General features: G+C 44.1%; 1 protein-coding gene across 1 annotated transcript in view; it reads right to left on the bottom strand.

Annotated features, from left to right (window-relative positions):
• The window catches only part of LOC126234915 (uncharacterized), a 127,485-nt gene extending 103,204 nt beyond the window's left edge, over positions 1-24,281 (bottom strand). Inside the window, exons 1-2 of the mRNA XM_049943654.1 lie at positions 24,199-24,281; positions 22,508-22,971 (exon numbers count right to left, since the gene is read on the bottom strand). Of these exons, the coding sequence (XP_049799611.1) occupies positions 22,508-22,971; positions 24,199-24,281 (547 nt within the window). The remainder of the gene's footprint in view (positions 1-22,507; positions 22,972-24,198) is intronic.
• Positions 24,282-24,782: the final 501 nt, after the last annotated feature.

A 24,782-nucleotide genomic window follows, 5' to 3' on the forward strand; every position in this document is an offset into this window, starting at 1 on the left:
GCACGCGAGATTGCTGCATCAGAGGCACCCACACCCACACACCCTCCCGTAGCACGCACACACTTCAGCAGGGTGCAGGCTTGGCGGCGGTTTCCCGTATACTTCGAGCGAAAAGATAGTTGAATACTTACTGCCATCTGCAACTCTCCTAATGTCTTACCCTCTCCTACTTGTCTATCACTACTCACTACGTAGTTCAGAATATAAAACAGCTTTGGAAGACTTAAAATCAAGTAAGACAGAACAAATAGACTATATTCAATAGGACTTTCTAAAATCATGGGAAGTGGCAACAAAACTACTACTCATGTGACTTTCGGAGGAAAAAAAAATCCACACACTTCCGAAGATTGCAAGAGCCGACAAGTGCGAGAATAATGACACGATCAGCTTAACAGCTCATGAAAAATGTTTTTTATTCCAGTCTCTGATCACAATATCAATTCTTTAGACGATGACCGGTTTCAGTCCTTAATGACCATCCTCAGATCTTTTTTACACCATGTTCTAAAGTGATAAGGCCATAATGGCATCGTCAACACATATAAATATAATCAGCACAGCATCGTCACATGGATCTCAAATAAGGTGTAGAATAGGCCACATCGTCCACAGAGATAAAAAAACTGCAGACGGAGATAGAGAGTGGAATTCATCTAACCAATAATTGAGGACGTAAGTTGAAAGTGCTCCTCTGAGAGGAAACGTCCGCAGCTCGTGGTCGCGCGGTAGCGTTCTCACTTCCCGCGCCCGGGTTCCCGGGTTCGATTCCCGGCGGGGTCAGGGATTTTCTCTGCCTCGTGATGACTGGGTGTTGTGTGATGTCCTTAGGTTAGTTAGGTTTAAGTAGTTCTAAGTTCTAGGGGACTGATGATCATAGATGTTAAGTCCCACAGTGCTCAGAGCCATATTTTGAGAGGAAACGATTCTCACAGGAGAGGAACTCGTGGCGGGTAGGAACAAACCAATCAGACGACTTATAATTAAAAAAAAAAAGTCTGAAACGGCAGTATCGATGTACGTGGGGGCCTTCTGGTGGTGTGTGTCCGGTCTGCCAATATTACACATCTAACAATGACAATATTATGTGTAGCATTGTAGTACGTGTTACACGAAGACCTTTAAACCCAAATCTAGTGATCGTAGAAATGGATCGTTTTTTGTTTTAAACTAAGTACTGCATACATATTCCTCTGCAACAGAAGTTTCTGAATCTTAATGCATTGCAAAATATAAAAAGAGGCAATTCGCTTCCATTCAGAGTAGTAAACGACATTTTTAAAATTTTCACAAAAAATACCTATTCTAACTTCATAAAAAATGTACCATCAAACTGAGTCAAAGAAATGAAAATACAAAATTTTTAACTTTGTTAGTTTGATAAAGGAACATTTAAATCTACAATTTATTTCACTTTTCCTCGCAAAAATTTAACAAAAATACAAATATCATCTAATTTGCTACTGACGTGTTAAAAGTAAGAGGCTGTTCAATGGTGTCGATTCAAATCCTGGTGGTGGTTGGAATTTTCACTGCCAGTATCTGGCCGGCAAGAGGACGAGAGGTGGCGGCTTGAAGTTCGTAACCACCAGACTTTGCGCCAACGTCCTGGATTAAACTCGAAACCCCTCTGCAGTCCCTCCTGAAGTGAGGCCATCTGACCCAGTTGATTATGATCTGTCCGTCTCACTGACACATTCAAATGGCTCTGAGCACTATGGGACTTAACATCTATGGTCATCAGTCCCCTAGAACTTAGAACTACTTAAACCTAACTAACCTAAGGACATCACACAACACCCAGCCATCACGAGGCAGAGAAAATCCCTGACCCCGCCGGGAATCGAACCCGGGAACCCGGGCGTGGGAAGCGAGAACGCTACCGACCGCCATAGGGTTTCGCTTGTATTGTCACCTACGATGCGGATGTTTTGAAAATGAACATAGATGCCCGAAACTAGTCACCGCCAAGAAATAAAAAATATACTTGTGCAACTTATGACGGAGCTGCAACTATTTATTTCAATTAGAAAACGTCATGGCTGGTGCTGAAGTCTTACTGCATTACCTGTGAAAACGCAATTAACCATAAGCTTTTTGTTTTCATTATTTTGTAAGAGTTGTCAGGGAGAAAAAGTTTCGAGAAGGTTTGAAATTATGTATATTGGTTGCTGGAAGTCTCATTCTCAAACACTCGATCAACGCAGTACGGGTAATATTCGCGCAGTGAGTTAGGCTCTCTCAAGACATTGTCTTTTATACTTTACTTCTTGCGTCAAACCTTTAACCTAAGATTATATCTCTTGATTAGTTTGATTATGACGGCATTTTAAATTTTTAAATTCGACCAATAACTACGAGGGCTATTCCGAAAGTAAGGTCCGATAGGTCGCGAAATGGAAACCACGGTAAAAATCAAAAATGTTTTATTTGCAACAGTTAGATACACCTTGCAGCTACTTATCTCCATAGTCGCCGACCCGACTTAGACGTGTATCGTAGCGTTGTACCAACTTTCCCATACCCTCGCTATAGAAGGCAGCCGCCAGTGCTCTCCGCCAATTCTCTACGCTGGCCTACGGCTCGTTGTCTTGTGCCGAAATGTTGTCTTCATAACCAGCGGTTCATGTGACCTGAGCTGAAACTCAGAGGGAGACAATTACGGGCTGTATTGTGGGTAATCTCACATTTCCATTTGAAAACGATGCAGGAGCATCTTCATTGCCCCTGCAGAATGCGGCTGAGAATTGTCTTGAAGACGAAACAGCACGACAGTTATGTAATGTTAGCTGCATAGCTTCAGGGGAAATTTCTCACCAGGCCCCCGTACTTGGCGGCAGACACTATTTTCTAGACATCTTTACGCACTCACTGCGAGCTCAGAAATGAGAAGAGCGACGTGATGCTAACTGGGGTTATACTAGAGACACTACCCAACACATCTGTGCAAAGCTTTATCGGATTTTCATAGTCGTTTCCATTTCGTGACCGATCGGACCTTACTTTCGGAATAGCCCTCGTAAATGAAATACTGAAAAACCATTTTTTTATTTCTCAGGAAAGTGTTAGGAAATCTGCAAACAGACCTGTGCGACAGTTTTTATCTGTTTACTGAAATATAGGTTCGTGCAGGCAGTAAGGTGTGGAGGCTGTTTCCCAAAACCCCGTCTGCTGCGAGCAGCTGGATGTTGTCGCGATGTTTCACGATTTTTTAGTCCTACCGTGCAGAAGTTTCGCCGGCCTATGTAAATGGGCGCTCGAGTTATGGAAATACGGCGGTCAAAAAAGATGCATAATTAATGTCGCGGAAAGCGGCGGCGGCGGCGGCTAGCCCCGTGGAGAGGTGACGGGACCAGGAAGTGGATGCGTTACTGCCATCGCTACGATCCTAAGCGACGCGGACTGGAGAAATCCGAACATGTTTCAGCCCACCTCGCTTCACTGCTGCCCAAAATACTCTCCCCAAGCTATCTGTCCACAACAGACGACACTGACTATCCACATATCACGCGGCGAACTGAACACCTGGCCAGGATGGCAGCAGCACTGGTTTTCTTGTTTTTTGTCACCAGTGTTTCGACTGGTTCGAAGCGGCCCGCCACGAATTTCTCTCCTGTGTCATTCTCTTCATCTCAGAGTAGCACTTCCTTAATTATTTGTTGGATATATCCCAATCTCTGTCTTCCTCTCCAGTTTTTACTCTCAATAGCTCGCTCTTGTACCACAGAAGTTAATCCCTGATGTCATAACGTATGTGCTGTCAGCTTGTCCCGTCTTCTTGCCAGTGTTTTCCACGTCTTCCTTTCTTCGACGATTCTGCGGAGAACATCTTCATTCTTTATCTTATCAGCCCACCTGATTTTCGACATTATTCTGTATCACGTAACGGGGCATCCTCCCCTAGCATTACATTTCCTCAACAGTAGCTGTCTATACCAGTATTGTTTTTCGAATTTTGGACAGGTCAATATTACCTCAGCTGCTTTTATGAAAACGAATTACTTTATTTTCGATGTTCCAAATCGATAAGTACTAGCTCTAAATGTATAGTTATAGTTATTTTTTAGAAACATTTGAAAATACGAATTTTTGGCACACTTAAAATTTCTATTATTAATTACGAAATCTAGTACTGTTTACTATGTTTACTTCTGGATTAATATATGTAATGATAATCGGAATTAATACAAATTCATTTGTAACGAAAAATTGTAAACCCTTTGGGATATGTATATTACCGCAGAGTGACGTAGTAGCAAGCATGCCTCTGATGTGATCGGACGTATTTTTGTTTTCTGGTCGAATAATGTAATGTCAACTTTGTTAAAGTGAAAATTCGGAAGACCTAATGATATACTAAAATGTGACAATATACTAACGTAAAAACAAAAATTCTGCAACAATCTTCAAAATTATTTGCATCAATTCAACCATGAGGACCTAAACTGTGAGAATTTCAGCTTCAAGAATCAGACCGCTAGACAAAAAGAATTGGACCTAACGCTACAAGAAAAGCTAAGTAAACTACAAAGTTTATTATAATCTTACTGCTCTCAAATCTTCAGAAAAGACTTTGCTTATTGTGGACCGTAACTGGAATAATACACTCCTGGAAATTGAAATAAGAACACCGTGAATTCATTGTCCCAGGAAGGGGAAACTTTATTGACACATTCCTGGGGTCAGATACATCACATGATCACACTGACAGAACCACAGGCACATAGACACAGGCAACAGAGCATGCACAATGTCGGCACTAGTACAGTGTATATCCACCTTTCGCAGCAATGCAGGCTGCTATTCTCCCATGGAGACGATCGTAGAGATGCTGGATGTAGTCCTGTGGAACGGCTTGCCATGCCATTTCCACCTGGCGCCTCAGTTGGACCAGCGTTCGTGCTGGACGTGCAGACCGCGTGAGACGACGCTTCATCCAGTCCCAAACATGCTCAATGGGGGACAGATCCGGAGATCTTGCTGGCCAGGGTAGTTGACTTACACCTTCTAGAGCACGTTGGGTGGCACGGGATACATGCGGACGTGCATTGTCCTGTTGGAACAGCAAGTTCCCTTGCCGGTCTAGGAATGGTAGAACGATGGGTTCGATGACGGTTTGGATGTACCGTGCACTATTCAGTGTCCCCTCGACGATCACCAGTGGTGTACGGCCAGTGTAGGAGATCGCTCCCCACACCATGATGCCGGGTGTTGGCCCTGTGTGCCTCGGTCGTATGCAGTCCTGATTGTGGCGCTCACCTGCACGGCGCCAAACACGCATACGACCATCATTGGCACCCAGGCAGAAGCGACTCTCATCGCTGAAGACGACACGTCTCCATTCGTCCCTCCATTCACGCCTGTCGCGACACCACTGGAGGCGGGCTGCACGATGTTGGGGCGTGAGCGGAAGACGGCCTAACGGTGTGCGGGACCGTAGCCCAGCTTCATGGAGACGGTTGCGAATGGTCCTCGCCGATACCCCAGGAGCAACAGTGTCCCTAATTTGCTGGGAAGTGGCGGTGCGGTCCCCTACGGCACTGCGTAGGATCCTACGGTCTTGGCGTGCATCCGTGCGTCGCTGCGGTCCGGTCCCAGGTCGACGGGCACGTGCACCTTCCGCCGACCACTGGCGACAACATCGATGTACTGTGGAGACCTCACGCCCCACGTGTTGAGCAATTCGGCGGTACGTCCACCCGGCCTCCCGCATGCCCACTATACGCCCTCGCTCAAAGTCCGTCAACTGCACATACGGTTCACGTCCACGCTGTCGCGGCATGCTACCAGTGTTAAAGACTGCGATGGAGCTCCGTATGCCACGGCAAACTGGCTGACACTGACGGCGGCGGTGCACAAATGCTGCGCAGCTAGCGCCATTCGACGGCAAACACCGCGGTTCCTGGTGTGTCCGCTGTGCCGTGCGTGTGATCATTGCTTGTACAGCCCTCTCGCAGTGTCCGGAGCAAGTATGGTGGGTCTGACACACCGGTGTCAATGTGTTCTTTTTTCCATTTCCAGGAGTGTAGGAAGGAGGAGGGGAGATTACAAGCACCACATGGCAAACGCTTGCATTCTCTTCTTTCACGGTTTTCCACAGTCAATGATCACCACCATACATCGTTGTGCTCCAAACTTACATTCTCAGAAATTTCTTCATCGAATTAAGGCCTGTATTTGATAGCAGCAGTCTTCTCTTGACCACGAATTTAATCTTTGCCTGTGTTAGTGTCTTTATGTCCTCTTACTTCATCCGGTGACTATTACTTTGTTTCCAAGGCAGTAGAATTTCTTCACTTCGTCTAATTTGTGGCCCCAATGTCGTCGTGAAGTGTTTCGTTAATATCATTTCTGCTGCTCATCATTACTTTCGTCTTTCTTCATTTTACCCTCAATTCATGTTCTGTACCCTGTAGGTCAGTGGTAGCCAACCTGATCTCTACCGCATACTAGGGGGCGTTGTAGTTTTCATGGAGGCTGGCAGACGGAAGAGATTTTAAAAACATCTCCATTAGATTTTACAAAATTTTGACATGAAGTGTTCGGTAAGTAATTATATGCTTTAACGTGCTTTAACTCTACTTTATAAATTCTGTACAGTAAAGTTATTTCCCTACTTAATAAATCACCTTCTCTTTGGAAATGGTGGGTGGTTAGAAAATTTTGTTACTAACTGATTCACAAAAATGGGCGATAAATGAAAAAGGTTGACTAACCATGTTTTGGACCATTCAGTCTATTAACAGGCCCTGTCATTCCACTGACGATTTTGTTATTGATAGCGTTTGACAGTGAATTTTAATTCCACTCTTAAACCTTTCTTTTATTTCTGTGAATACTTCTACGAGACTACATCCCGTCTTTGCACCATCTTTAACACGAGTACTTCGCTCTTTGTCTTCATTTTTATCGTTTGCTCTTGGTTTTTGTAAGTATCATATATCATCCGTCTTTCACTACAGCTTACTCCTATTTTTCTTAGGATTTCGAACATCTTGAAGCCTTTTTACATTATCGAAAGCTTTCTTAACCTAGTCTGACCGAGCTCACTCCTACCATAGAAATGGATTTTGAGCTTTTATGTATCCTTCATTTTTATTGTGTTTTCATGACAGAGTGAACATTTAAACGAGGACCTGGCATTTTTCCGAATAGTGTTGTCCTGTAAGAGATACGATATGAGTGAAACCAAAAACGCATTTACGTTTTACAGACAAAAAGCCTACACTGTGCATAAATAAAAAATGAAATACGAAAACGTATTTAATGAAAATTATTTAAGTAGTGAAAGTTTCAGAATTATTTGTTGAGGTAAATAATTTTTTATGGTATTTGCCACTTAGCAAAAAAACACCTTAAAAATGGATAAAGTAAAAAGGCGCAGTCTACTGCGTTGTAGATATTGTTCGATATGTTTGCAAGTACATATTTTCACGAGTAAAAAAATGTGTGTGTTTTGAAAGGTTTGGACAACACTTTCCCTATTCTTTCAATCCCCCGAAGTATAGAGCATTTATCACACGACCTTTGACAGGAACATCTACTGTGAACTTTGCTTTGGTCATTAATAAACACTATTTATGATTACTGGTTCCCACATTTTGTTACTATTTTTCGATGTTTCCGTAAAGAGGATAGTCCGCCATAAGCTCACTTTCACCGTACAGGTGCCGAACTGCACAGCAGACACCTCCTCAAAACTAGAGTTGTGATTTAGCAAAACTACCGTCCGGTAGTTTTGGTATGCTACATGAATGACACAGTACATGGTATGATTACTGGCACTATTGGTAGCGTTGGTCAGGAAGAAACATAAATAAATAGCACACTGGACTCGCATTCGGAAGGACGACGGTTCAATCCCGCGTCCGGCCATCCTGCTTTAGGTTTTCCGTGATTTCCCTAAATCGCTCCAGGCAAATGCCGGGATGGTTCCTCTGAAAGGGCACGGCCGACTTCCTTCCCCATCCTTCCCTAATCCGATGAGACCGATGACCACGTTGTCTGGTCTCCTCCCCCAAACAACCAACAAACCGACCATAAATAAATGTTTAAGAGAGATCCTGGGAGCCGACGATTTCTCTTTGCTTTTGGTTTGTTTTGCATATAATTAGAACAGCACAACATCCAGTGTTAGTCCGTTGTGTTTCTTATATCCTTACAGAGTATAAATTGCAATTTACAAGTAATAATAATTAGTTCCTCCCCCCAAGAACCATGGACCTTGCCGTTGGTGGGGAGACTTGCGTGCCTCAGCGATACAGATAGCCGTACCGTAGGTGCAACCACGACGGAGGGGTATCTGTTGAGAGGACAGACAAACGTGTGGTTCCTGAAGAGCGGCAGCAGCCTTTTCAGTAGTTGCAGGGGCAACAGTTTGGATGATTGACTGATCTGGCCCTGTAACACTAACCAAAATGGCCTTGCTGTGCTGGTACTGCGAACGGCTGAAAGCAAGGGGAAACTACAGCCGTAATTTTTCACGAGGGCATGCAGCTTTACTGTATGGTTAGAGTAGCATAGAGAGCTGCATCAAACCAGTCTCAGGACTGAAGACAACAACAATAATAATAATAATTAGTTGACAGAAATACATAATTATTGTTGTTATATTTTACTCCACAGAAAGTTCATCATCATGATCAAATGCAAAGAGTTTCCTGCTATTATTGATAAATGCAAAAGTTGTTTATGAATAACTGAAACACATTATATCGACGAAGTACTGAAGGACTATTTGACATGTTTTATTTTACGCCTTTTTATTTTACCGTATGTTGAGTAAATTGCGTCTTCTAGCGCCATATGATAAGTCTGTTTTATTTTCTTTGTTTTTAGTACAGTATCTCTCTGCTTCACTTTTCAGATCAACAATTTTCGAGTAAACCCTGAAGTGAACATAGTTTCAATTTCGCTATAAATACTGTTTATTTTTAAGTACCAGACTGGAGAGTAACTATGGAGAACAAAAATTACCAGGCCCTTTATATATCCTCGCTCAGATCTAGAGGGTTCTCCTCTACCAGTTTTTAGGGGAATCTAGTGAGACACTGTCGTATAAGATACTGATCGCATACGTAAAGAAAACACTTCTTGTTAGGCAACGCCCGACAGATTTGCAACACACCTAATGAACAGGTAAAGCAGCTACGACCTTAAATGACCAAAGCTAACGTAAAGCACTCCGTCTTCAGGCCACAAGTGGCCCATCGGGACCATCCGACCGCCGTGTCGTCCTCAACTTGAGGATGCGGATAGGGGGGCGTGTGGTCAGCACACCGCTCTCCCGGTCGTTATGATGGTTTTCTTTGACCGGAGCCGCTATTATTCGGTCGAATAGCTCCTCAATTGGCATCACGAGGCTGAGTGCACCTCGAAAAAATGGCAACAGCGCATGGCGGCTGGATGGTCACCCATACAAGTGCCAGCCACGCCCGACAGCGCTTAACTTTGGTGATCTCACGGGAACCGGTGTATCCACTGTGGCAAGGCCGTTGCCAAAGCTAACGTAGTATACGCTTATTTATGTTAGTCTACAGTAGCCTACGGTAGTTTTACTCAACACACACGTAATTTTGACGCTGACGTGTAAACGAGACAGACGAAGTAAGTACAGGAATAAAACACCAGGGGCCCGGCAGCAGAGTCACTTCACTCGAAGAGTCAATTGAGACAAGAAAGTCGCTAGCGTAAAGGGGGCTTTAGTGTTGCTAGCGACCCAGTTACAGGGTGTCCAGAAAAGGACTCCCTGATTTCAAAATTAAATAGCTCGAAAACAAAGATCGATAGAGGAATGCAGTAAACGGTACGTTTATTGTGAAAGCTGTAAGAAGTTTGTACAGCAGTTTGAAATAATAGTTACAAAAGCTGCTAACAGATGGCGCTGTACTCTGTACAGCTCATATCAGCATACTTAGGTGAAATAATCGTATGAAAACAATCTTTGCAAACAATCACATCACAATGTTTTCAAAATGTTCACCATTGGCACTACACAGGTGGCGCAAACGAAGAATGAAATTCGCCATCACATTTCGTAGTGTCTCAACCGAAATGGATTCACATGTCACTGAGATCGCCGATTCAAGCTCGTCCAGCATGGCGGGATGTTTCGGGTAGACCATGTCTTTCACTGTGCCCCACAAAAAAAAGGTCACAGGAAGTCAAATCCAGCGAATATGGAGGCCAATCCATGCCTGCACCAGTAAATTTGGGATATTCCAAAGCAATGACTCGATTCCCGAAGTATTCCTCAAGAAAGCGAAACACTTGTTTAGTCAGATGTGGTCGGGTTCCATCTTGCATAAAACATTCAGTACCTGGTCGATCCTCTAACGCTTGCTGTGTGGCGACAAATTGTTCCAAAATTGCAACGTAACGTGCACCAGTGACCGTTTCTCGAATGAAAAAACGGCCAATAATGCCTCTGCTTCATACTGCAGCCCACACAGTAACTTTAGGAGAATACAGGGATTTCGCTTCACACCAATATGGCTTTTCGGAACCCCAAAATCGCCAGTTCTGCTTATTCACGTATCCATTCAGGTGGAAGTGTGCTTCATCTGTAAACCAGATGCAGCCAACATCAAATCCTTCACTATCAATCATTGTGAGCATCTGATTAGCAAAGGAAACCTTTTGTTGCACAGCTCGTACGGGTATGGCATGATGCGTTTGAATTTTGAATGGAAACATGTGTAGGCTCTTTCTCAGTATTTTCTGCGTGCTGGAACGCTTCAAACCAGTCTCAGATGCAATTCTACGGACGGATGACATTGGATTTCGCTGAATAATTCCAGAAACTGTGGCGATATTTTCAGGCGTAATTGCGGTTTGCTTGCGGCCAACATGCCCCACTAGATCATCAGTTACGCTGCCTGTTCGATGAAATTTTGCGAAGAGCGTACGAATGGTTTTCGCATCGGGTCCTTTTGGAACATTAAATCGTTTTTGAAAGTTCGCCTTGTTGCCGTAGGACTCTCTTCTAACCTGTGGTACTCTAGCACCAGAAAAACGCGTTGTTATATGGAATACATGGTTTTAATCTCTTCCTTCGGTAGGCTAACCTCCTTTCACGTTTCAGTAGTGGAACTGATCGCTCTGGGCTTCGGATCACTATTTATACTAGGCATTACGTACGAGGTGTAGCTAGAAAAAAACCGGACTAGTACTGGTGAAACAATAAAACGAATGCAATAAGGTTGAAAGTCGCGTGGCCTGTCACGTGACTCTCGCTCCGCCTACTGCTCGAGTTTCATCTGCCTCCTGCACTCAGTCTGCCCGTGGCGTCTGTTTTAAGTAGTTGACGTTTTGTCTGTGCGTCGGAAAATGTTGAGTGTACAGAAAGAACAGCGTGTTAAACAAGTGTTTGAGTGGTTTAAACGATTTAAAGATGGCCGCGAAGACACCAGTGATGACACGCGCACTGGCAGACCATTGTCAGCAAAAACTGATGCAAACATTGAAAAATGTTGAAACTTTCATGAAGAATCTGCCTAACACTATCCTTGTCAACTCCTGTTAACTCAGACACTGCTCTGATTGTTAAACGGCGATCTTGTCGAACAAGTTTACCGATTTTTTCAATGTTTGCATCAGTTTTTGCTGACAATGGTCTCTTCGCGGCCATCTTTAAATCGTTTAAACCACTCAAACACTTGTGTTCGCGATAAACAATCATCGCCGTACACTTGTTGTAACATTACAAACGTTTCACTTGCAGATTTTCCTAGTTTGAAACAAAATTTGATGTTAACACGCTGTTCTTTTTGTACACTCAACATTTTCCGACGCACAGACAAAACGTCAACTACTTAAAACAGACGCCACGGGCAGACTGAGTGCAGGAGGCAGATGAAAATCGAGCAGTAGGCGGAGCGAGAGTCACGTGACAGGCCACGCGACTTTCAGCCTTATTGCATTCGTTTTATTGTTTCACCAGTACTAGTCCGGTTTTTTTCTAGCCACACCTCGTATGGCGATTACAGCGCCATCTGTTAGCAGGTTTTGTAACTTATTTCAAACTGCTGTAGAAACTTCTTACAGCGTTCACAATAAACATACCGTTTACTGCATTCCTCTATCGATCTTTGTTTTCGGAAGCTCTGGATGCAGTCATAAAGCTGGTCCGATGGTAAGATACCCTACACCTGGCGACAGTTTGGATATATATCTCTCTCTCTCTCTCTCTCTCTCTCTCTCTCTCTACGTGCTTCGTGCCGCAGCATGACAGGGAGGAGAGGCAGTGACTGTGGCACCTTGCACACTGCGGTGTCTCTTGTGGAGTCCAGGTGTGGACTGTGTGAGGCAGAGGCAGAGGTCGAGGTGCGGCCGAGCGACCGGTTGTAGCGCGAAACTGTCGCCGAGTTCCGCAAGCTCGCCGGAGCACCGTTAGGTGCGGCGCGGCGCGTGTGGCTATCCCGCCTATCCTATGCGATCCATATGCATGACGCCCGCGGGGGCATTAGCCCGCGCTGACCCGCCTTACGCAACGCAACGCCGCCAACCGCGCGAGCCGTCCACGGCCGCGTCTTCGACACTGACACACTGACGGCCCCCCACTCCTCCCTTCTGACGCACTGCGGTCCTTCAGGTTTCCTACGATTTAGTGTAGGCGGGGGTAAATACCCCCTCCCCCTCCCCGCGTGGGGTAAAAACCAGCTCAAGTTTTGAATTTACTGCCATCGATTCAGGATTTGACTACAAGCTGGCAAGTTTTTCATATTGTAGCTTCTTGCTCCATGAAAGTTCGTTCTAGTAGGTCGCTCCAGAGGTGAGAAACTGAGGTACGTCTCGTTTTTGCTGCTTACATATAACATTTCGCAGGTTTTACTTTAACACTGTATAACATAGGACTTGAAAAGAAGAATCAGCGACGTACTCCTTCAAAACAAAAAAAAACAAAAAATGGTTCAAATGGCTCTGAGCACTATGGGACTTAACTGCCGTGGTCATCAGTCCCCTACAACTTAGAACTACTTCAACCTAACTAACCTAAGAACATCACACACATCCATGCCCGAGGCAGGATTCGAACCTGCGACAGTAGCGGTCGCGCGGTTCCAGACTGTAGCGCCTGGAACCGCTCGGCCACTCCGGCCGGCGAAGTACTCCTTCACACTACTGCAGATAAGCTTCAGTTTCGTATGGAAGTAACTGTTCCAGTTTGCCCCCAAAATTAACTAAGGCGCATTTGCCAGGAAATGGCGAAATGGGGTAAATATCTAGAGTCTTCTGGGGTAAACACCCGCAGCTACAACAATGTGACCAGAACTCTTCAATGATAACCTTCGCAAAAAGATGACTGTCTTTATATTCGCAGTCGCATTGAAAATCAGCGCGAATTGAGTAATGGATGCTCTTCATTTTCCCATCCAGTTGCCCTACATCTCCCGAGTTATTACAGAACGTGACTGGCGCTCCGTCTGTAGACAAAACTACATTTTACACGTTTTTCTCGACGCTGCACAATGACACATCCACCTATGTCAGTACGATATCTCCGCTTTCACAGAGCGCTGAAGAACGTTCAACAAACTTTACAAAAATTCTGCAAGCTGGAACCGAACGTCGTCGGTCATAGGTTGTGTTTGACGCATGATTGTCGTGTTTGATATCGCCAACATGCGAAAATGTTCCACCTGAATTGGACATGAATGTTCAAGTACATTTATCAAGTATCTTTATTACAGTCGTGAAACTACCGTAGACAACTATAGACTAGCGTAAGTAGCATGAACTACGGTAGCTCAGTTAAAGTGTTACCCGCGCTACCTGTGCGTTGGGTGTGCTGCATACTTATCGGGCGTACCTCATAACGATCCCTTCCTTTATGTAAGCGATCAATGTCTTACTAGGTTCTCCCAAAAACCAAAAGCGATGAGCTGTCTAGAAACTGAATGACAATTTGTACAGGGTCGGGTAATGTGCTGCGAATACACAGAAAGATAGATCCCTTATCATTTAGCTACAAAATAGCAGGTCAGCAACTGGAAGCAGTTAATTCCATAAATTACCTAGGAGTACGCATTAGGAGTGATTTAAAATGGAATGATCATATAAAGTTGATCGTTGGTAAAGCAGAGACCAGACTGAGATTCATTGGAAGAATCCTAAGGAAATGCAATCCGAAAACGAAGGAAGTAGGTTACAGTACGCCTGTTCGCCCACTGCTTGAATACTGCTCAGCAGTGTGGGATCCGTACCAGATAGGGTTGATAGAATAGATAGAGAAGATCCAACGGAGAGCAGCGCGATCCGTTACAGGATCATTTAGTAATCGCGAAAGCGTTACGGAGATGATAGATAAACTCCAGTGGAAGACTCTGCAGGAGAGACGCTCAGTAGCTCGGTACGGGCTTTTGTTGAAGTTTCGAGAACATACCTTCACCGAAGAGTCAAGCAGTATATTGCTCCCTCCTACGTATATCTCGCGAAGAGACCGTGAGGGTAAAATCAGAGAGATTAGAGCCCACACAGAAGCATACCGACAATCCTCCTTTCTACGAACAATACGAGACTGGAATAGAAGGGAGAACCGATAGAGGTACTGAAGGTACCCTCCGCCACACACCGTCAGGTGGCTTGCGGAGTATGGATGTAGATGTAGATTTGACAAGTTGGCAGGTTTTTGTTATTGTAACTTCTTGTTCCATGAAAGTTCGTCCTGGCATATAGCTCCAGAGGTGAGAAAATGGGGTACGTCTCCTTTTTGCTACTTACATATAACTTTTCGGAGATTCTACTCTAACACTGTATAATATAGGGCTTGAAAAGAAGACTCAACGAAGTACTCCTTGACACTACTGCAAATAAGCTTCAGTTTCGTATGGAAGTAACTGTTCCAGTTTGCCCCCAAAAATTAAAATTGCACCGAAATGCAATAAGATATGCAGCGGATAGGCACTTTGTGCAGGGAGTGGTAACTGACCCTTAACATAGACAAATGGAATGTATTGCGAATACAGAGAAAGAAGGATCCTTTATTGTATGATTATATGATAGCGGAACAAACACTTGTAGCAGTTACTTCTGTAAAATATCTGGGAGTATGCGTACGGAGCGATTTGAAGTGGAATGATCATATAAAATTAATTGTCGGGAAGGCGGGTGCCAGGTTGAGATTCATTGGGAGAGTCCTTAGAAAATGTAGCCTATCAACAAAGGAGGTGGCTTACAAAACACTCTTTCGACCTATACTTGAGTATTGCTCATCAGTGTGGGATCCGTACCAGATCGGGTTGACGGAGCAGGTAGAGAAGATCCAAAGAAGAGCGGCGCGTTTCGTCACAGGGTTATTTGGTAAGCGTGATAGCGTTACGGAGATGTTTAGCAAACTCAAGTGGCAGACTCTGCAAGAGAGGCGCTCTGCATCGCGGTGTAGCTTGCTGTCCAGGTTTCGAGAGAGTGCGTTTCTGGGTGAGGTATCGAATATATTACTTCCCCCTACTTATACCTCCCGAGGAGATCACGAATGTAAAATTAGAGAGATTCGAGCGCGCACGGAGGCTTTCCGGCAGTTGTTCTTCCCGCGAACCATATGCGATTGGATCAGGAAAGGGAGGTAATGACAGTGGCACGTAAAGTGCCCTCCGCCACACACCGTTGGGTGGCTTGCGGAGTATGAATGTAGATGTAGAAATGGCTTAAATATCTAAAGGTGTTTTGGGGTAAACACTCGCAGCTCCAAAAATGTGACCACAATTCTTCGATGATAACCCTCGCAAAAGATGATATTCACAACACTATGTAAGATTAGCTCACCTGGAGATGTAACTCTGCTGTCTAAAATAATGATTTAGTTTAAGCTTTCTGGCAAAGCATTGAAATCTCTTCTTCGAACGCCAACACCCAATGAAGGGCGAATGGGAGAATAATCCAAGCGAAAAGAGAAACTTGCTACTGAGGAGAGACGTACCACAGAAAGAAAAGAGCATGCTATAGAAACAAATCAACATAAGCTAGATTTCATTACATCAATGCCAATAAAAGGAATGATACAGACCGAACAGCCAGCTGATCATTCTTCAGAGTCAGATTCAGACTTTTCGTATCATGACCATAGCTCGGATATAGTTATGGACTTACTATTTGCTCTTTCTCAGCAATCGTATACGATTTTCAAACATAGGAATTATACAGACAATCTGTTACAAATAACCGTTTGGTTTAATTGACCTAGGTTTCGACACCTACTAGCGGTGTCTTCACAGAATGAAATTGAGAAATCTTATGAATTATACATAGAAAATTAAGTATGACAAAAAAACACACTAACTAAGATGACAGCCGGCCGCTGTGACCGAGCGGTTCTAGGCGCTTCAGTCCGGAACTGCGCTGCTGCTACGGTCGCAGGTTCGAATCCTGCCTCGGGCATGGATGTGTGTGATGTCCGTAGGTTAGTTAGGTTTAAATAGTTCTAAGTCTAGGGGACTGGTGACCTCAGAAGTTAAATCCCAGAGCTATTTGTACCATTTTGTATTTGTGAGTCCAACAGAAAAGGAAATAACTATAATCCAGCAAACGCGGAAGAATACATAGTGCAATGTGTACATCAGGTTTATTCATATGATGAACGGATTATGGCAGTGTACAAAGTACTCTTCGCCACGCACTATATGGTGGCTTAAAATTACTAGTCACTATATTAGTATTGTTTTTTGCACAATATATTTAGATTTTTAGTTCGATGAGCGATCGTTTATTTTACTTAGAGAATGTGTGTTTACTTACTTCCAATTTATTGCAGGAGTATGCAGTTTCTTTTATTAGTAATTGCAGTTACTGAAGCTATAACAACTATTTATTCCTAGTTTTATGAGGCAATATTCTTTTCGTAATCGCACTTAGCTGGGCACTCACTCGTATTCTAGGTGCCCAGCCATGATTTTTACGTTGGTTAACTAATATTTCCACGGGATTTTTGTTTTAGCCCACTATTAGTGCTGGTTCACCAAAGACGAAGTTTAATTTTTTACTATAAGCCCGGAAACTCAAGCCTGAAGCACTAAAACAGACTGAGTCAGTCATACAATAAAGGAACCATCACAGAGTCAAGCTGTCGGTTCGAAATCGGTAACGGCGCTATTTACACATAATGAATACCACTATCAACAGCTCCTGGTTACTGTTTTTTTTTATTGTAAGAATTTACCCTTATTTTCCCACAGCCAGTGTCTCGTCACGTCAATTTCCCACAAAATATCATCGATTTCTGCTTTGAGCTAACGTTATACGCCGTCGTTTTGTTGGTCATGTTTGGCATTTAGGCCATCGACTTAACATCGGTTTTCGTATCCGCAAACTACGAGATTGGTAGTAGAGACCTGACTACTTCGTCAGGCTGCGACACAAACCGTCTAAGTCCAGCTGAGAGGCTTTACCATCGTTAACACCGCCGAAACTCGATATCGGTGAGTTGGCTCGCTAGCGCAGAGTTTACAGCGGGGCTTCGCAGCGAAGTGTTCCGCGAACAGGCGGTGACTGCAGACTTGCGAACAGAATACTGCGCCGCCTCCATTCTCACAGAGAATGGGGTGGGGAGCCGTGTGGAGAGTTCAGTAAACGAGAAAACTGATCCTGAGCGAAGTGCATGGAAAAACCTAAACTGTCTTCATATTCCCTATCTCACTGAAAATCAGCGCGAATTGAGTAATGGAAGCTTTTTCATTTTCCCATTCAGTTGCCCTACATCTCCAGAGTTATTACAGAACGTGACTGGCGCTCCGTCTGTAGACGAAACTACATTTTACACGTTTTTCTAGACGCTGCACAATGCCACATCCAGCTATGTGGGTACGATATCTCTACCTTCACAGAGCGCTAAAGAATATCCCACAAACTTTACAAATGGTTCAAATGGTTCTGGGCACTATGCGACGTGACTTCTGAGGTCATCAGTTGCCTAGGACTTAGAACTAATTAAACCTAACTAACCTAAGGACATCACACACATCCATGCCCGAGGCACGATTCGAAGCTGCGACCGTAGCGGTCGCTCGGTTCCAGACTGCATCGCCTAGAACCGCACGGCACTCCGGCCGGCCAAACTTTACAGACCGGCCGCTGTGACCGATCAGTTCTAGGCGCTTCAGTCTAGAACCTCGCGACCGCTACGGTCGCTGGTTCAAATCCTGCCTCAGGCATGGATGTGTGTGATGTCCTTACGTTAGTTAGATTTAAGTAGTTCTAAGTTCTAGGGTACTGATGACCTCAGCTTCCGTAGAAGGTTTGGTCAGAAAAGTTTGTTACCCGCGCTACCTGTGCGTTGGGTGTGCAGCATAGTTATCGAGCGTACCTCCTAACGATTGCTTCCTTTATGTAAGCGATCAATGTCTTACTAGATTTCCCGAAAACCAAAAGCGATGAGCTGTCTAGTGACAATTTATACACGATCTAGTAATCTACAGAACATTTTTGTTCTACGTACTTATCTTCCTTTCTGTAACTTAGGAATAAACAGTTACTTGGAGCAAAACAAACTGTGCATGTCTTATTGGAAAATTGATTTGTAACGTGGAACAGTGAGATGATGATGTAAAAGTAAAGAAAAACAATACAGATTTATCATACAGCGCTAGGAAACCCAATTTTCTCGACAGTAAGGTAAAAGAAAAGAGCCGCAACAAAACAAAAATATATCAAATATCGATTCAAAAGTGCGCTAACTTTTATATAAAACACATTGCTGTTATTCATAACAACTTTCGCATTTATCAATAATAACAGGAAACGCTTTCATTTGATCATGATGATGATCTTTCTGTTGAGTACAAAATAATACAAATAATTATATATATTTTTAATGTTCGTGCATGTAAACTGTACTTCTATCAAAAGTAATTGCTTTGGTTACAGGAAAGCGCAGTTACGCGATACACTAGTTTTTATTACATATACAATGCAACTATATAATGTAAGGACATAAAACACACATAGGACTAACGCTGAAAGATAAAAAAAAAGTCGTCGGCTCTCATTTCCTCTCTTACACATTTATGTTTCTTTCCTTACCGTTTCCACCAATACTACCGGTAATACTATCATTTACTACGTCATTATTTAATGTACCAAAACTAGCGAACCGTAGTTAGAGTGCAACTCTAATCTCTGTTAATCACCAGCCTTGAAAGGGCGCAGGGATTTTTCCAAAAGTAGTGGAATTTTCTACTCTTCCAAACGGCACACTCACGTGATTTTAATTACTCTTCATCAGAAAGCTTCCTTTCAAGTATCAAAACGTGTCGTACACGCTCAGGCGCTTCACAGCTTCCGTTTCCGTACTCTTCGATGTGATAATACGTGTAGTGTTTTTGTCGATGTTAGATTGTCGGATGGAGTTCCATATCTGTTGCACTAGGTCGGTCAGTACAGGGACGGTTAACGCTGTACATGGATGACGCTGGAGTTGTCGTCGAACGATGTTCCATATGTGCTCCATTGGAGACAGATCTGGTGATCGAACAGGTCAAGACAACATGTCGACACACTGCAGAGCGTGATGGGTTACAACAGCGGTATATAGGCGAGCGTTATCTTGCCGAAGAACACTCCCTGGAATGCTGTTCATGAATGGAAGTTCAACAGGTCGAATAACAAGACTGACGAAAAAATTTGCAGTTCATGTACGTGAGATTATGACTACAGGTGTACGTCCAGTGGGTCTATCACGCAGACTGGATGGTTCACGTCCTCAACTGGCCTCCTTTTAACCAACACACGGCCATCACTGACAAAACTAGCATTCATCTGGAAACACACCAGACCTCCACACTGTCGTCCAATGGCCTCTCGCTTGACACTATTGAAGTGTGAAATGGTGGTAGGTTAGGGTCAGTGAAATGAACGCTAGAGGGCGTCTCGCTCGAAGCTGTCCTAGAAGTCACCGACTTTTAACAGTTCGTTGTGTCACTGTGGTGCCAGCTGCTGCTCAAATTGCTTTCGCAGCCAGCAGTCATGCACAGTGGCTGCATTCCTGCCAAATCCTTCTACAACATGGCAGAAGGAACATCCAGCTTATAGTACTGTTACACGATCTCTTTCAAGCTCAGTGAGGTGTTGATGATGGCATATTTATCGTCATATAGGCATTCTTGGCCAACATCAACTCACCACGTCCAACCCCCAGAGACCAAAGCTCAAGACCGTTACAGCGTGTACTTGAAACAAACCTCATTTGCATACTCTCTTGTGCGACTGACGCGAAATTTGAAAAGACATCGTCTTTCAGATGTAGAAACACGCCTACCAACTTTCGCTTATGTCGCTCAACTCCACTCCTCCTTGGTGTTGCGATTTTTTTTCCGTCAGTGGTTTCGACATGCTGTGATATACTAAATTTTTCACGAACCCGCCTTTGTGTCTAAAGATTTCTCACGCTGCGGATAAAAATGCGAAGACACTGTCGATGCCCCCCAAGGCCGACCAGCCATTGCTGCTTTCAGAAGACACCGCTGTCGAAACTGCCCCTCCTCGTTTCAGTTGGCGCTTCCCCCTTGCTGACGCGACAACACCGTGCGCCGCATAGCTCTGCTCGCGAGCAAGAGCGTGAGAATGGACGAGTATTCACGCTCAAAGTCAGCGAGCTCTTAAGCTTTGGTCTACAGGTCACAACAGTTTCGTAACGCGATTCTTGTTTTCTTAGCAGCCATGGTGGGACTTGTAATGAGGAAAAAGTGAAGTGAGGTGAGGTGAGGTGAGGGGAAAGGGGGGATGGGGCAGCATGCAGATGCAGCTCAGCGACCTTGGCGCGGCCGCACCAGCCAGCCCCATCAGACCGACCGGCGCCATTAGACTGCGAGACGCCCCGATTTATCCGCTGTCAGTTAGCAGGCCTGCTCTAAAGACAAGTCGCCGTGAACTCGTTTGTAGCGGGCAACATGAAAGCAGAACGCCGCAGATGGGGCTAGTTCTTTTTCCCTCGCACATATTCGCTGGCAGGTTGGAAGGTGCGATGAATAAAAAAACCCTGGACTGCAGCGACACGTCGCATTCTCTAGTGCGAAGCAGTTCCAAAAGAAGGTGCAGATCTGACCGTCAGAAACTTCAAGCGGTACAAGCAATTCCGACGTAATTACAGCTGCACGGAGGGGAGACAGGAGCAGGCGAGGGAAAAACCGACCTGCGAAAACTGTTTCCGGTATATTAGCTATGAATAACCTGTATTTTTAGATATTTGTTTGGTCTTGGTTTTAAAAGGTGTTTTTATTTTTTACTAGTAACCGAGTAAAGATAGTGAAATAGCTATAGCAGTAGTGCTAAGGAGTAGTTTTTAGTTCTAAAATTTTCATTGGTTTGAAATACGGCGTTATAACAAACTTGGTAAAAGTGATCAATGCTGTTTTAATAAGAATGTTTGCAGAAACGAGTAGTATAAGAATTGGTACAGCAATGCTGAGACAGTAGTGTCCCTGTTGCTGTGAGCTGTGGCTTAAGGTACGCGTGTAGGTATAGTGTACAAGACTTGCCCTCAACTAGGCTATACAGTAGTTTCTCGCTGCTGTCGCCTAGCATCTGCTGCATTGCAGAAGGGCAACAGTCCTAGCCTGCAAATATTTTTACTAAGTGACTTAACAATCGAGTACATTGCTCCATTTCCTTTAAAAGATTAAACATTTTCCTGCGATTTCTATGAAACCATAAAAAGAGGAAGGAAATCATGGTAACAACAATAAATTAAAAACTTGACCACAATTCATTCATGATATACAATAAAAATACAAAGTAGTTGATCTGCTGCCTGTGTCTACATAATATGACGTTAGCTGCTTGTAACCCTTCAAAATTGGCAACCTCCGTTTTCACCCATTAGCATCAATAATTCATAATGCCCGATAGTGGTATGCTCCCCGATTACAATATGATTTTTTAACAGTTTCAAAATATTATAATCAATAGGAGAATGCTGGTTATTTATTGTAGTATTCAACCACTTACCACTTTCCGAGGAAGACAACGTTGGATGGAATAAGTTCTCTTTTATTTGCATATATACTTTAATACTTAAACTTCCGACGACTTGTTGACTCCATGCCATGTCGAGTTGCTGCAGCACGGCGGGCAAAAGGGGGTCCGACACGATACTGGGAGATCACCTGAGATTATACATATCCTCCCGAACCATCAACCAAATTTCGCACAGAAACAGGAATCCACATGTGTATCAGCACTGTGGGGGTTATGATGAACTAGCTCCAAAAGGAGTGGAGGTAGGGCATCACCTGGTATACAGGCTGCCTCGCACGACACTTATGTTGTATGGGAACCGTCTCAACCTGCCAAACCAATCTGCCTTCCAGGGCAGCTTACGTGTCAGGGCCAAGAGACGGTTTCCCAGGTCCCAACGTGTAGACTGCTCTTCATGAGGTGTGTTGTGGGAGTAGTATTGGCCTACTCTACTGAACTGTATTTCAGAGACTACACATGCCAATGAGCATGGCTGGGGATAGGTTGAGATGTTCAGAGGGGGGGGGGGGCGGCGGCTGAGAGTGAGGTGGAGGAGGATATGGACAAAGAGAGGGGCAGCAGGAGGTGTTTTTAATGTGTGTGTCAAATGCATCTGTGTCAAATGCATATGTGTCGAATGCATATGTGTCGAATGCATATGTGTCGAATGCATATGTGTCGAATGCATATGTGTCGAATGCATATGTGTCGAATGCATATGTGTCGAATGCATATGTGTCGAATGCATATGTGTCGAATGCATATGTGTCGAATGCATATGTGTCAAATGCATATGTGTCAAATGCATATGTGTCAAATGCATATGTGTCAAATGCATATGTGTCAAATGCATATGTGTCAAATGCATATGTGTCAAATGCATATGTGTCAAATGCATATGTGTCAAATGCATATGTGTCAAATGCATATGTGTCAAATGCATATGTGTCAAATGCATATGTGTCAAATGCATATGTGTCAAATGCATATGTGTCAAATGCATATGCGGGCGAAGCAGCAGGAATAATGCTAGTTTTATGTAAAAAACGATTACAGAGTTTTTATTAAATATTGGCAGACTGCAAAAAAGGACAGCAAAGTTTTAGAAACGTGAAATCGTTGAAGATGATGAGCGCCCTGAACACCATAGCACATCAACCGATGAAATTATGGAAAAAGTGAAACAAATGTAGAAGAACTGTCGCCGAGTCACAGTCGGGAAAGTCGTTGGTGGACGGCTTATCTTTCGGTACGAAACAAGTGACAGCAACATTTCTTCCACTCGCATTGAATTTCGATCGGAAACGGCAGCGATTGCACGTTGTTCTGAAGTCTTTAGATTCAGTCAACAACGATGCAAAAGTATTGAAAAGTGCCATAACAGGTTATGTCCGACCCTGGTAGCTGAGTGGTCAGCGCGACGGAATGTCATTCCTAACGGCCCGGGTTCGATTCCCGGCTGGGTCGGGGATTTTCTCCGCTCAAGGACTGGGTGTTGTGTTGGCCTAATCATCATCATCATCATCATCACCACCATCATCATCACCATCATCATCACCACCATCATCACCACCATCATCACCACCATCATCACCACCATCATCACCACCATCATCATCACCACCATCATCACCACCATCATCACCACCATCATCACCACCATCACCATCACCATCGTTTCATCCCCGTCGACACGCAAGTCGCCGAAGTGCCGTCAACTCGAAAGACTTGCACCAGGCGAACGCTCTACCCGACGGGAGGCCCTAGCCACACGGCATTTCCATAACAAGTGATGGAGCAGACGTCGGAAGTGGAGACATTCTGGATAGGCTAATGCAGTCAAATGTGAATGTTATGCTCGCTTTATCCTTCGATTTTAACGGCATAGGGCACCATGAGCTCTTTCCGCAAGGGGGAGCGGCACCAGCTCAGACTTCGTTGCTTGTTACCGGATTTTTGAGCAAAATAAATAATATAATTAGGCCAGAGCCTGAACACTCAACAGACATAGCCCCACGTCACCTATTTTGTTCGAAAAAAAAATAAAAAATGTGAACACCCACCGTTTTACAAACATAAATGAGATTAAAAGCTGGCGATAGAGCTGAAAGCTAAGCCAAAAATAGAGTTCCAGAAGTGTTTTTCGGATTGCAAAAACCGCTCGCAAAAGCATGCATTATCTAACGAGGACTATTTTCAAGAGGTAGATATTGATGTAGACGAATAAATAAAGTCCCAGTTATTTTTTGCACGCACCTCATAAAACTGACACCTTCAACATTTTGCTGATATTGGCAGTTCCATACGGATGCAAGCATGTGAAACCAAAACTGTGGCATGCTTTGATATCTCTATGTGCATGCAATATTAGCAACGTTGTTACGTGCGACAGCCAGGACGTAAGTAAACTATTACACTACTGGCCATTAAAACTGCTACACCACAAAGATGACGTGCTACAGACGCGAAATTTAACCGACAGGAACAAGATGCTATGATATGTAAATGATAAGCTTTTCAGAGCATTCACACAAGGTTGACGCCCGTGGCGACACCTACAACGTGCTGACATGAGGAAAGTTTCCAATCGATTTCTCATACACAAACAGCAGTTGACAGGCGTTGCCTGGTGAAACGTTGTTGCGATGTCTCGTGTAAGGAGGAGAAATGCATACCATCACGTTTCCGACTTTGATAAAGGTCGGATTGTAGCCTATCGCGATTGCGGTTTATCGTATCGCGACACTGGTGCTCGCGTTGGTCGACACCCAATGACTGTTAGCAGAATATGGAATCGGTGGGTTCAGGAGGGTAATACGAAACGCCGTGCTGGATCCCAA

Source organism: Schistocerca nitens, chromosome 2, assembly GCF_023898315.1.
Source record: "Schistocerca nitens isolate TAMUIC-IGC-003100 chromosome 2, iqSchNite1.1, whole genome shotgun sequence".
Taxonomy (NCBI): Eukaryota; Metazoa; Arthropoda; class Insecta; order Orthoptera; family Acrididae; genus Schistocerca; species Schistocerca nitens.